Source organism: Adiantum capillus-veneris, chromosome 13 (assembly GCF_014529385.1).
Source record: "Adiantum capillus-veneris isolate H3 chromosome 13, ASM1452938v2, whole genome shotgun sequence".
NCBI classification, from domain to species: domain Eukaryota; kingdom Viridiplantae; phylum Streptophyta; class Polypodiopsida; order Polypodiales; family Pteridaceae; genus Adiantum; species Adiantum capillus-veneris.
In genome coordinates this window covers 157,708,217-157,721,741 of record NC_140943.1, presented here as the reverse complement: position 1 = coordinate 157,721,741, position 13,525 = coordinate 157,708,217, and the positions used below count along the sequence as shown (strand labels likewise).

General features: G+C 49.7%; 1 protein-coding gene across 1 annotated transcript in view; it reads left to right on the top strand.

The window, feature by feature from the left end:
- The window catches only part of LOC147445159 (uncharacterized), a gene marked incomplete at its 5' end in the record, with an annotated part of 176,059 nt that extends 162,892 nt beyond the window's left edge, over positions 1–13,167 (top strand). The window contains 3 exons of the mRNA XM_086528175.1: positions 11,398–11,579; positions 11,653–11,783; positions 12,821–13,167. Coding sequence (XP_086384301.1) covers positions 11,398–11,579; positions 11,653–11,783; positions 12,821–13,010 — 503 coding nt within the window. The remainder of the gene's footprint in view (positions 1–11,397; positions 11,580–11,652; positions 11,784–12,820) is intronic.
- Between the last annotated feature and the right edge of the window lie 358 nt (positions 13,168–13,525).

Below are 13,525 nucleotides of genomic sequence, written 5' to 3'. Positions count from 1 at the left end.
TCACAAGCTGCACATGCGGCCGAGAGACCACAATGTACAAGCCACGAAACTGTTGTAGCTCTGTGTGCAACCAGCCACTGGAACAAAGTGACTCGTCTCGGCTGTTTGGAGTCCCATAACCTCTCCCAAAAAGCTACCAAGAACTCAGTTGTGAGACCCTCCTCCTACCAATGAGGTGTTGCAGCAAGACAAGCCTCTCTTTGCGCTGTCAGTATGTGACGTCCCAGTCGAGCAATGTACTGAAAGAAAGGGACACCTGGATGGTCTACAGAGGAGAAAGGGTCCCTCAAAAGCCACTCTCCAGGATCCCACTGTACTCGTGCCAATGGACAGCTCTCCCACAGTCTCCAGTGGCCAGTCTCAAGAGCTGTTGGGTCAGGATTTATGGCAAGTCCTTCCACAAATGCCCACCACGCAGATCCTCTGAAAACAGCACTCTGCCACCTGCGGGGCCTCTACTGCAACTCGGTGTAGGCGTCCCTCACCCTGTAGCGCGAAAAACAGGGAGGGTATAGTCTCTGAGCAAGCCCGAACTGAGATGAGAACCTCCAGTCGCGTAAAGGCTCCCATCCATCTGGGCCCTGCTAACTCGAGAGGTGTGAGCCACTCAGCTGGTACTGCCTCTGAGGTGTCCTGACACATGCTTTGCACCCCTCTCATGTCCTATAGTTGAATGCCCTGAGGCTCCTTTGACAAGCCTAAAAACTATAACCAATCACCTAGAGAGCGTGTTGGACCCTCTGCCATGGGACCCCAGGAAACATGAGGCCGACTCAGCTGGTATTGCCTCTGAGGTGTCCTGACACATGCTCTGCACCCCTCTCATGTCCTAAAGTTGAAATCCCTGAGGCTGCTCTGACAAGCCTGAAAACTGTCACCAGTCACCTAGAGAGCGTGCTGGTCCCTGGACCCTCTGCCATGGGACCCCAGGAAACATGAGGCCAACTACCAACCAAGTGGCCTCTCTGAGTGCTAACCATGGGGTTTCAAATAAGGGGCTGTCTCAAGCGCTCCTCCGTGCAAGAAGGCTGTCGCTGCTCCGGGCCTTGCCGCAGTTGCTCCCAAGATCAGAGCAGACTCACAGCGAAGCGGTCCTCCAGTCTCCTGCTCAAGCCAACTCTGCGCATCTTTGTGAAAATCCATCGAGTCGAGGGTCGCCAAGGGCCTCCAGCCTGAGGCACCCTAGCACTAAGCCGCTGAACCAAGAACTCCTTCCAGGGCTCCTCACCTGGAAGAAGTCTTTTGACGATGAACGGCTCTGCTCTGCTGTGCTAGATCTATGATCCCCAACCCTCCCCGAGAACAAGGAAGAGTGATGACCTGCCATGCCACTTTGGCCCGGGCAATCTGTGTGTCACGCCCTGACCAAAGGAACTTCCTGATTAGGCTCTCTACCTGGCTGATACAAGAACTCGAGAAGATACAACAAGAAGTGATGCACCACATAGTAGCCAACAACACCTAGTTGGCCACTACAACTCTACCTGCCAAAGAATGTCGTGCAGAGCTCCAATGTAACAACTTTCTCCTGATAGACAGGAGGAGGGGAGCAATCTGTTGCTCAAGAGACAAGTCTAAACCAACCTGACAGCCGAAGTACCGAACTACAATCCATGGGGGAATCCAACTACAATCCCTGGGGGAATCCACCTGAAACCCTCACCTGGATCCAATATCGGGCGTAGGAGCACTACCAACCAAGAAAGCCACTGTCTTTCTCCAGTTGATCAGTGCGTCAGATGCACAACAGAAATTCTCAAGAGCCTGCTCACACCTGTGTAGGTTGGCCTCCTGGCCATCCAAGTACAAGGCTAAGTCATCTGCAAACTCAGCGGCCAGTAGCTCATCTCCCCAAATAGGGAGCGCTAAGCCACGTAAGCCAACTTGCTGTGAAACCAAAAACTTGCTCATCGCCTGAGCATAGAACAGAAAGAGGAAGGGGGCATGAGGGCAGCCTTGTCTGACCGAACGTGTGAGCATGAAGCGATCACCTCTACCTACTGACAGAAGCACCTGACTGTGTGTCCGTCTGTACAAAGCTGACACCCCTCTGATCCAAGCATCTGAGAAGCCCATCCTGGGTAGAGTGCCTTCCAAAAAATCCCAGTCAACTCTATCGTAGGCCTTCTCAAAATCGAGAAGCAGAATCACCAAATTCTCACCACGGACCCGCGTCAGGGCAGAAGCCTCCCAAAAAGTAAAGATGTTGTCAAGGATACTACGCTCCTTGACAAAACCTGTCTAAGTCCCATGTACAAGGCTCTCTCGAAGTGGTTGAATCCTCAAACTCAGAGCCTTGGCAAGAATTTTGTAGGCTGAGTTGAGGATGGTGATGGGGCGCCATTGTTGAATCTATCTGAGATAGATTCACGCCTCCCACCTTGCAGTCCGAACGAGAGAAGGCCAGGCTGTCTGGGGGCCTCACAAAGCTGGCATGCTGCCATACATTTGAAAACCGCAGAGTCATACAAAACCTCTCCTAAGCTTCCAGCTCAACTCCATGCACAGTAGTATGGCTACCACCAATCCTGTCAAAGGGTTCCTCCAACATGTTAAAGTCACCCCCTATGCACCATTGCTTTGCCTGCGGCAGAGACTCAACAATCTGAGACCAAAACTCTGCACGTGCACTCGCCGCAGTGGGTGCATAGATGTTCAGGAAGCCCACGAGACAACCTTGAACCTACATAGTGATCCACTAAGCCTTGAGTGGCACAATAATCCCTCTGCCCTCTGCCCACAATGGCCTGTTGCAAAGAATCTGCAATAGTCATATATACCCCACCCTGGATGCCTCCAAGTCCAAAAACAGCTGACCAAAATGTCTCATAGCGACCATGCAAACTTTGACCACATCGCCGAATGCGTCTCTCACAGAGATGTTGCTCCTGTAGCATAAGAATGTCAATCTCACCACCCACAAGGCATCTCTACAGCTCCTGACGCAGCCGACCACTCTGACGCTGAAACTGGGGCCCTCCTAGTCCCTGCACATTCCATGAGATGATCCTCATGGAGTCGGTGAGAGAAAACAAATGCTGCCACAGCAGCCAACCTCGCTATCTTTGAGGCAGGTTTGGATGGGGAGTAATCCGCATCCGAACAACCTCTAGACAAATGCGCAAGAAGTGACTGTCTTGCCCAGCCCCAAGCCGAGCGTGCAGCCCAAAGGGCTACATCCTCTGTCCAAGAATCCTCATGCACAAATACATAACACGGAGGGCACTGAGTGTCAACAAACGAATGCACTACAATGTGCCTGCACCCCCCTACGTCTGGAGGTGTCACGCTGAACTTGTCTAGAGGCCAAAGAGTCTGTACCAGATCTGTCACCGCTAAGTCCCCTATGTGGTGTTAGATCTCAATAGCTTGAATCTGGAGCCAGTCAAGGATTGTGTGTTGGGTCCACTCTGTGAGATCCCTACCACACAACGGAAAGGAGAAACCCATCGCTGTATCCAGGGCCTCAATGCCTCTAGCTGCAAGAAAGAGGGGACTTGAAAGCTGGCCTCCTCCAAGTCGAGAGAGGAGTCACCCAGAAACCTAGTGAAGTTGTAGTCGAAGAAGTCCCAACTTCTGCGAATGTTGAAGCTGGTCAGACCTCTAGGGACCGCTGCAAAGGGAGAAGTGTGCACCAAAAAAGGTGGCCTCAGGTGGGGTTGTCCCTCTCGAGCCACACGGCTCGTAGCGAAAGCACTACCAAGAGAACGCCTCGCAGCAGAAGCGTGTCCAGTACCTTGCGACTGAGGAGGAGTGGCGGAAGGGGCAGGAGACGAGGCTATGGGCCCCATCGGGGAGAGAGGAGGGGCGGGAGGCGAAGGGGGGGGGTGGGGGGGGGGGGGTGGAGGGGAGGTGGAGCGGCAACGTCTGAGGGAGGAGGAGGCAAAGGACCAGAAGTGGACGGGGCCTCCTCAGGCAGGTCCTGCTCAAGGGGGTCAAAATGGTTTCCAATGGGAACAACCCTGTGCGGCTGAGCTACGAAAGGTCGGCCACCAGGGGGAGCAATGGGACGAGCCCTCCCATGTTCGCGGCGGCCAGGCACCTGCTACCAACCATCAGCTGACTGATCACTGGTCTCCGTCGATGTATCAGCCTGTGCGTCCTGTATGTCTGGCTGCTTGGCATGCTCAGCCTTGGGAGGCTGCGCATGTGTTGTGGGTCGAGGTCTCTTGCGAGGACAGGCCTTTGCCATATGGCCCATTTGCCTGCAAATGAAACACTAGTTCGGGAGACCCGAATACTCCATACTCTGTCTGATCCATCCCCGACTCACCCTAGGCAACAATACCACCTTGGGGAGGGAGTGCATGTCACGAACGAGAACCCGCACAGTAGGTAAACCTGCGGCCTTGGCCACAACTGAAGCTGTCGTGCGTGGAGACTCTAGAATTGTCCCGAACATGGAACCAATCCTGGGTAGGAGGGGAGGTACTCTCGCCCCAGGCCTGGGAAACAAACCGAAATCGGCAAGTCTGCCTCCTCCTCGAGAACATCTGTAGTAGAGTCAAAACCGTGATGCCAACGTCAAAAGTAAGCTTGAGCTGCTCTGATGCTGAGTGGGCTCATCGAAATCACCTTAGTCGTCATCTTTGCAAACTCGAACTCGACCTGGTAGTACCCTCTCCCAAAGATCTGGACATCAGTGATCTTTGCCCACATCGGAGAGAAGATGCACCTGTAGTAAATCCCGAGCCTCGTCCCGACTGGGTCGAGTGCCAATGATCTTACAGATAACCGAAGTGGCTTGCAGACGCTCCACTTCGGCCATCAAGCTCGCTTGCTCTTCTGGCGAAAGAGAAAGTCGAAGGGTCAGCTCCGCGGTGTCGGGCGAGGGGGCTTCTGTGGAGTCCCTCTAAGATGGAGCAGAAGCTGCCATTCTGTGTCTGTTGCTGAATCAAGGAGAGCGTTGGAGACAAGGCGCTCACAAGGAAGCTGAAAAAACAGCCTATCTGCGAGCCAAAAGCGTGACTCGGAGGGATTGGGGATAAGGCGGGGCGAATGGAGCGGGGGAAGGGGGCGCGCACAGGGGGGAAAGGGGTGGGGGAAGGGGATGATGAGGCGAGTAATGGCAGCGGGCAGCGGGAGCGCGCAGTGGGCAGCGTGCATCAGCCAGCGAGCAGTGGGCGACGGCGGGGAGAGGCAGCGCGAGGGGTATAAGGGGGGGGGCGATGGCGGGCAGCGAGCAGCGAGCTAGTTCCAGGCTCGAAATGACGAGATTTCTTCAAGTTTTTTTTTCGAGAAAAAGATCCTTCTATTAGTTACTGAAATTGCCCATAGGGCTACAACCACCTCTTCAAGAGAGGGCTACAACAACCATGGTGGGAGACTCTCCCAATGAAAAAACCAGCATATGTACAATGGGGCTAAATCAAGAAATGGGGGGAGGGAAAAGCCACACAGGTGGTCGGTTGTGCCATTGTAGTACACCCTGGACCATGGTGTAGAAGGGCCCAAGACGCCGGAGTCGTAGGAAAGCCTCTCTGCGCTCCCGTATGCGGCCGGAGCTGCCTTGTAGTCCCTTGAGTTGTCCTCTAAGAGTGTGGATCAGCTCTAGCCAAAAATCGTGTACAGTCTCTGCTGGTGGCACAGGGCGAGCCTCAAAGATGCGGAAACAACGGGCCCGCCAGATGAACCAGATTGTCAGGCCACTAATGAGCTCCCAACACTCCTCTCTCTCGCTGCACCACTCCTGTGGAGTAAGCTCTGTAGCAGGCTGAAGTGTAGGTCGCCCCTCCTGCATCACTATCATCCTGCTGGTGGAGGATAGCTCAAACTAAAGTGTTGGGCCCGTGAAGGTGGACCAAGCCGCTGCTCCCCAAGTGTACTGTCGAGCCGTGGAGAGAGCAGGCATCAACCGAAGAACTCGTAGCCACACTTGCTGGGCAGAGGGACAGTCCCACAGACAGTGACGCTGACTCTTCTGCTGGTCACAAGCTACACATGCGGCCAAGAGACCACTATGCACTAGCCAGTTCCCAACTGCTGTAGCTCTATGTGCGACTAGCCACTGAAACAAGGTGACGCGCCTCGATTGTCTGAAGTCCCACAACCTCTCCCAAAATGCTGCCAAGAACTCAGCTGTGAGACCCTCCTCTTGCCAATGAGGTGCTGCAACGGGGCGGGCCTCTCTCTGTGCTGCTAGTATATGACGTTTTAGACAAACAGTGTACTGAAAGAACGGGACTCCTGGATGGTCTGCAGAAGAGAAGGGATCCCTCCATAGCCACTCACCAGGATCCCACTGTACTCGTGCCAGTAGACAACACTCCCAAGCCCACAGCCTCCAATGTCCAGTCTCAAGAGCTGCTAGGTCAGGATCTATGACACAAGTCCTCCCACAAATGCCCACTACACGGATCCTCTGAAAACAGCACTCTGCCACCTATGGGGCCTCTACTGAAACTCGTTGAAGGCGTCCCCCACCCTGGAGCTCGAAGAAAAGGGATGGAATAGTCTCTGAGCAGGCCCTGACTGAGATGAGAACCTCCAGTCGTGTGAATTCTCCCATCCACCTGGGTGCTACTGGATCGAGAGGTGTGAGCCACTCAACTGGAACTGACTCTGAGATGTCCTGGCACATGCTCTGCACCCCTCTCATGCCCTATAGCTGAAGACCCTGCACCTCCTCTGACAAACCTGTGAACTCTAGCGAGTCACCTAAAGAGCGCGCTGGACCCGCTGCCATGGGACCCCAGGAAACATGAGGCCAACTGCCAACCAAGTGGCCTCTCTGAGTACTAACCATGGGGTTCCATACGAGGGGCTGCCGTAGGCACTTCTCCGTGCGCGTAGGTTGTCTCTGCTCCAAGCCACGCCGCAAGAGCTCCCAAGATCGAAGCAAGCTCACAGTGAAGTGGTCCTCCAGTCTCCTGCTCAAACCAACTCTTCGCATCTCTGTGAAGATCCATCTGGTCGAAGGTTGCCAAGGGCCTCCTGCCTGAGGCACCCTACACGAAGCCGCTGTAGCAAGAACTCCTTCCAGGGCTCCTCACCTGGAAGAAGTCCTCTGACAATGAACTTCCCAAGAAGGGCTCTGCTCTGCTGTGTTGGATCAATGATCCCCAGCCCTCCCTGTGAACAAGGAAGAGTGATGACCTGCCAAGCCACTTTGGCTCGGGCTATCTGAGTGTCACGTCCTGACCAAAGGAAGTTCCTGATCAGCCTCTCTACCTAGCTGATACAAGAACTCGAGAAGATCCAGCAAGAAGTGATGTACCACATAGTCGCCAACAACACCTGGTTGGCAACTACTACTCTGCAAGCCAAAGAAAGTCGTGCTGAGCTCCAATGTAACAACTTTCTCCTGATAGACAGGAGAAGGGGAGCAATCTGTTGCTCGGGAGACAAGTTGAAACCCACCTGACAGCCCAAGTAGCGAACTGCAGTCCCTGGGGGAATCCACCTAAAACCATAGTTACCCGGAACGGGATTTCGGAACAGGGAACGGGGAACGGCAATGGGCATGAAACACCATTCCCTGTTATGGATACTCACATTTCAAACATGGAACGGGGATTCGGAACAGGAAGGTGGTGTGGGAACGAGGAACGGAGACCTGAAAATGGCCATTCCCTGTTTCTATGCCTAAAACCCTCTCCTGGCAACAATCGGGCATAGGAGCACTACCAACCGAGAAAGCCACTATCTTTCTCCAGTTGATCAATGCGCCCGATGCACAACAGAATGTCTCCAGAGCCTGCTCACACCTGTGAAGGTTGGCCTCCTGGCCATCTAAGTACAAGGCTGAGTCGTCGGCAAACTCAACGTCCAAAAGCTCATCTCCCCAAATAGGAAGTGCTAAGCCGTGTAGACCAACCTGCTGCGACACCAAAAACCTGCTCATAGCCTCCGCATAGAACAGAATGAGGAAGGGAGCAAGAGGACAGCCCTGTCTGATCGAGCGTGTAAGCATGAAGCGATCACCTCTACCTCCTACCAAAAGTACCTGACTATGAGCCTGTCTGTACAAAACTGACACCCCTCTGATCCAAGCATCTGAGAAGCCCATCTTGCGTAGAGTGCCCTCTAGAAAGTCCCAATCAACTCTGTCGTATGCCTTCTCAAAGTCGAGAAGAAGAATCACGAGGTCCTCACCACGGAGCCGTGCCAGGGCAAAAGCCTCCCAAAAAGTAAAGATGTTGTCAAGGATACTACGTTCCTTGACAAAACCTATCTGAGTCCCATGTATAAGGCTCTCTAGAAGTGGTTGAATCCTCAAACTCAGAGCCTTGGCAAGAATTTTGTAGGTTGAGTTGAGGATGGTGATGGGGCGCCACTATCGAATCTCATCCAAGGAGCCACCCTCCTTGGAAATGAGGTAGATCAGGCCCTCACTCATGCTGTGAGACATCACTCCTATGTGCAAAATGTACTAAAAAGCACTACAGAGATCTGGGCCAAGCAGGTCCCAGTACTCCAAGAAAAAACTGGGAGTCAACCCATCCTCACCTGGACAGCTACCACGGGAGAGGGCTCTAAGAGCTATGTGCAGCTCCTCAAGCTGAAGGGGCAGCTCAAGCCTCTGACGCATCTCCTCAGTCACAAGACAAGGCATGTGTGCCCAAACCTGCTCCTTGCATGCATCCTGATGCTCTGACTGGGACTCTGCAGACAGTAACTCACGGTAAAAGTCAGTAGCAACTGCACGCATATCCTCGGGCTCAAAAGCAACTGACCCGTTTGGCCTCCTCAACTGACTGACCTTGGCATGCGAGTGCCGAGGTCTCACTGCCTCAAAGAAAGCACCAGTCACTCTATCACCCACTTGAGTCCATGAGATGCCTGTCGGGGTGAAAAGAAAACTCATGTCGCCTCTCCTCTGTGCTAGCAAGCTCCTGTCGAGCCTGCTATAACTGCTCCTCCAACCAAGGACTGTCTGGATGCTGCTCCTGCATCCTCTGTAGCGAAGCAATGCCCCGTCTAAGACGCTGCTCCTCCTCTCTCGCGGCATCCCAGCGAGCCAGAGACTCCTGGAGAAAAAAACAGCTAATCTAGGCTAGGCTTGAGGCCACTCTGTCAGCAGGAGACTCCTGCTTGTCCAAGCTCCCTGTCCAAAGAGCCTCTACCCGCTCTCTGAGTGCTAAGTCCAACAAGACTCTCTCTGGGATGCGAAGCATCGTGCTCCCACTCCTTTGCTTGTCTGCCACTGAGGATCACTGGTGCATGGTCCGAGAAGGATGTCCCTGCCAGAATGCCCACTGTCCCTCCCAAGTCACTGAAGTGGTCACTAGTGTAGAAGTGATGTATCCGCGATAGATTCACTCCTCCCACTATGCGGTCTGACCGAGAAAAGGCAAGGCTGTCTGGGGGCCTCACAAAACCAGAGTGCTGCCAAACATCCGAAACCCTCCGAGTCATACAAAACCTCTCCCAAGCTGCCAGCTCAACTCAATGCACTATAGCATGGCTGCCACCAATCCTGTTAGAAGGGTCCTCCAACATGTTGAAGTCCCCTCCTATGCACCAATGTTCTGCCGGCGGCAGAGACTCAACTATCTGAGACCAAAACTCTGCACGAGCACTCGCCACATTGGGCACATAGATGTTCAAGAAACGCACTAGGCCACCCTGAACGTGCATAGTAATCCACTGAGCCCTGCCTGGCACAATAATCCCTCTGCCCACAATGGCCTGCTGCAAAGAGTCCGCAATAGTCATACATACCCCACCCTGGATGCCTCCAAGTCCAAAAGGAGCTAACCACAAAGTATCATATCGTCCATGCAAGAGCTGACCACAACGTCTAATGTAGCTCTCACACAGATGGTGCTCCTGAAGCATAAGGAGATCAATCTCTCCTCCCATAAGATAGCGCTGAAGCTCCTGACGCAGTCGGCCCGGCTGACGCTGAAATTGGGGCCCACCTAGTGTTTGCACGTTCCATGAGACGATCCTCATGGGGAGCGAAAGAGAACAGATGCTGCCGCAGCAGCTAGATGGGCTATCTTCAAGGCTGGCTTGGATGGGGAGTAATCCGCATCCGAGCGTCCTCTAGATAGGCGTGACTGCATCGAGTGCCTGGCCCAAGCCCAAGCAGAGCGAGCCGTACGTAAAGCCACCTCCTCTGTCCAAGAGTCCTTAGCGCGCAGGGGTAAAGGGGGGGGGGAGCAGCATTAGCAAGCACGTTACATCATCTTTCGGATTTCTTCAAGTTGTAACTGTTGTTTTGCAAGACCAATAATTTGTAGACACCGACTCCATGCAAACATGCCAATCACCATCCTCAGAAGACAATACACTCACAGAGCATACATTAGCACATATCCTAATCTGCGCTGGATTTCGAACAACAAAGATCAATCACATTCACATCTTGGTCAATTCTAGACTTCATATATATCACTGACTTGCGATCTACTTGTCCCATTCAGAGTTGTGATATGAGACATAGTACTTCAACAAGTCTAACACCATTGAATTGGTAATCTCTGAATGCCCATCAATCTGCAGATGAAATGACGAAGAAAACTTGAGTGTCATATTCAAATGCTCACGTAATGCCCTCCAAAATAAACTAGCCATCCTGGGACATTTGTTTTGACACAAATAGACTTTGGCATCCCATGTTATTTGAAGATCTGTGCAACGAACAACCTAGCCATGTGATCTGCTTTTATTGTCTTCTTGACTGGAACAAACTGAGCATGCTTTCTGAATCTGTCCACTATATTCCAGAAGTCATTATGCCCATTCTGAGCTTCAGGAGGTCAAAGATAAAATCCATGTCAATACTTCCCTACGGTCGTTCTGGAATCTGTAAAAGTTATAGGAGTCTTGGCACTTTTGTGCCTTTCATACTCTGGTGTTTCGCAAGCACGCTGCTTACGTGAAATACTCTTATGAGATACTTCAAAGCACACTCTTTCCTTGAGAGGGAGGGAGGTAACTTTTCTTCATTTCTTCCAGACAATTCTTCCACGAAGCTTGGGACTCTCAAATGCATCACAAACTTCAACTTGTAAAACCATGAGCATTGTGACAGATGGTGGGTGTCTATGCTTGAGCTTCCTAAGAGAACTTGAGAACATTTTGGCTTATTTAAACAATGAATCACAAAGGGTTGTTTGGCACAGGGCATTGCGGCTAGCTTCAAGGGGCAAGTGGCTTGCTTAGTTACACAGCTCTTTCATCCAACTTTGTGTTAGTACAGTCCATGTGTCTTGTTGAATAGGTATCCTTGACCCGAAGTAATGCCTCGTGCACTACATGTCAGGTCCTGTAAAGTTGAGTCAAAAAGCAGGGGAGGCAGTTTTATGCTGAGGGGCCTCAATCGTTGTTTTTCTGACAAAAAATGTTGACCTCATCTCGATGATCATCTATAATGGCATGCTTGAAGTGAATTGCTCAACTGAAATCATATGACATATCAAGTTCTGATGATGGACGTTCTGGGTGCAGTCTTATCAGATGTTAACTATGAGGCTGCATTTGGGGAAAGTGAAGTTGTTTGTTCTATGCAAGGAAAGCTTGACATTATATCCACATTTTCCAAGAGGTACAAGATGCTTCAAGAACACTTCAAATCAGTGGAAAGTGAGAGGGAAACCTTGAAACTCCAAATTCTGGGAGCAGAAGAAAAGGTAACAGATTCTTTGCCTGGTTTTGTTGAAAACAGTTCTACTTACGTGTCCTGGAAAAAATGAAACTTTTTAGATGGACAATATGATTCAAAAAATGGCATGCGTGGACCAGCCAAGAAGCTTCTTGGTTAACAGTATCCTGCAAAAGGAGAAAGAGCTTAAAGAAGCTTTGCGAACAAAAGAGGCTCTATGGGACAAGTTGAGGTGATCATTCTGTGTGTTTTCAGTGTTGATAATTTTTTTTGCTAATATTTGAGGATCAAACTATGGAAGAAACCAAGCCCGCACACGTGTTGCGTGAAGTAACCATGCTACAGTGCACTCTTTCACACGCACACACACATTTGTAATTTTTTAGTATGCATGTGTCATTTCTTTTTCCTTTCTAAAAGAAATCCTTGTGGCCCATAGAAAAACTAAACCAAAGTTTGTGGTTTAGGGAGACTTTCATTGTTTTTAGTGCATGATGGAGACTTACTTTAAATGTTTATTTCAGTTTCATTTCATACCTTGACATGTTTTGACTTTTTTTGCATTCTATTGTTTTAGAATGTTAAAGTGAAACTTCACTTGCATAATTCTAGTAAATTCTATGGATACATATTAATGAGTTTTTTTAATTTCACATTTTCTTACATTCTATAACTTCATTCTAGTCAATATTCAGGAAAGTCTCTTTTATTAAGCGACCGTCGACTGAGTTTCCTTCCCACAAAGAAGCGAACCAGAAATACTAACATAAATTTAAAATTTGCAAGATTTTTGAACTATTTTCTCACATATTTCACCAGTTTTTCTTCCCTTTACCATGGTTTGCAACCTGGTAGTCTCCATTTTCAACCGGCTCAAGGCTAAGCTAAGGCAATCCTTTCTTGAGCACTAATTCTACTTAAACTCAACCTACGCTCTTCTTTCCTCCCAAAACACTCCGTGGGTTTCCTAGCAATGTGGTTAGACATTTCCTTGAATCTTTATGCCATTTCCATGTCGAAATTGCATGTTATCTAGGTTGAATATTTAGAACTTAGCAAAGTTAATGCTGTAATGTGGAAGACCAATGAGAAAGTGGGGAGGTCAAGAAGTAAGACACTACAAACTTGTTTGTTTTTGCTGATGTATCACAAACTTTGATGGCTGTGTGAAAGATTCGTCTATATTTAGTCAAAAATATTTCAACACTAAGAAGCTTCCAATGATAAAGTGGAGGTGTTGTAGCTTTCTGACAGTCTTTGTGCATTCAGGGAAGCAATTATGGACAAGAACAAGGCCAATCGCAACTTACAGAACTTGCGAAACGATTTGAGGCGTGTTTTAGAAGCTAGAGGAAACATGGATAGTCTAAAACAGATATTAATGGAAAAGGATCCCAATCTGGGAAATGCTTTGTCGCAAAAGCTTGCTACTCTGAAGAATTCCCCCCTAAGCTTGTAAAGCACTCTTTAGCCTCTTACTTGTGGTTGGTTTTTGGCTTTCTAAAACAAGCCCTTGTGGCCCATAGAAAAACTAAACCAAAGTTTGTGGTCTTTTGTTTTGATTTTCTTTGGAAGTGAATAGTTAAAAGAGTGTCCTCCAAGTGGTGGGCAAGGTTTAAAGATAATCATTTCATAATGATTCTCTTACTTTAAATGTAATTTTTTAGTATGCATGTGTCATTTCTTTTTCCTTTCTAAAAGAAACCTTAGTGTTGTGTTGGGTTAGGGAGACTTTCATTGTTTTCAGTGCACGATGGAGACTTACTTTAAATGTTTATTTCACTTTCATTTCATATCTTGACATGTCTTTACTTTTTTTTGCATTCTATTGTTTTAAAATGTTAAAGTGAAACTTCACTTGCATAATTCTAGTAAATTCTATGGATACACACACACACACACACATATATATTAATGAGCTTTTTTAATTTCACATTTTCTTACATTCTATAACTTAATTCTAGTCAATATTCA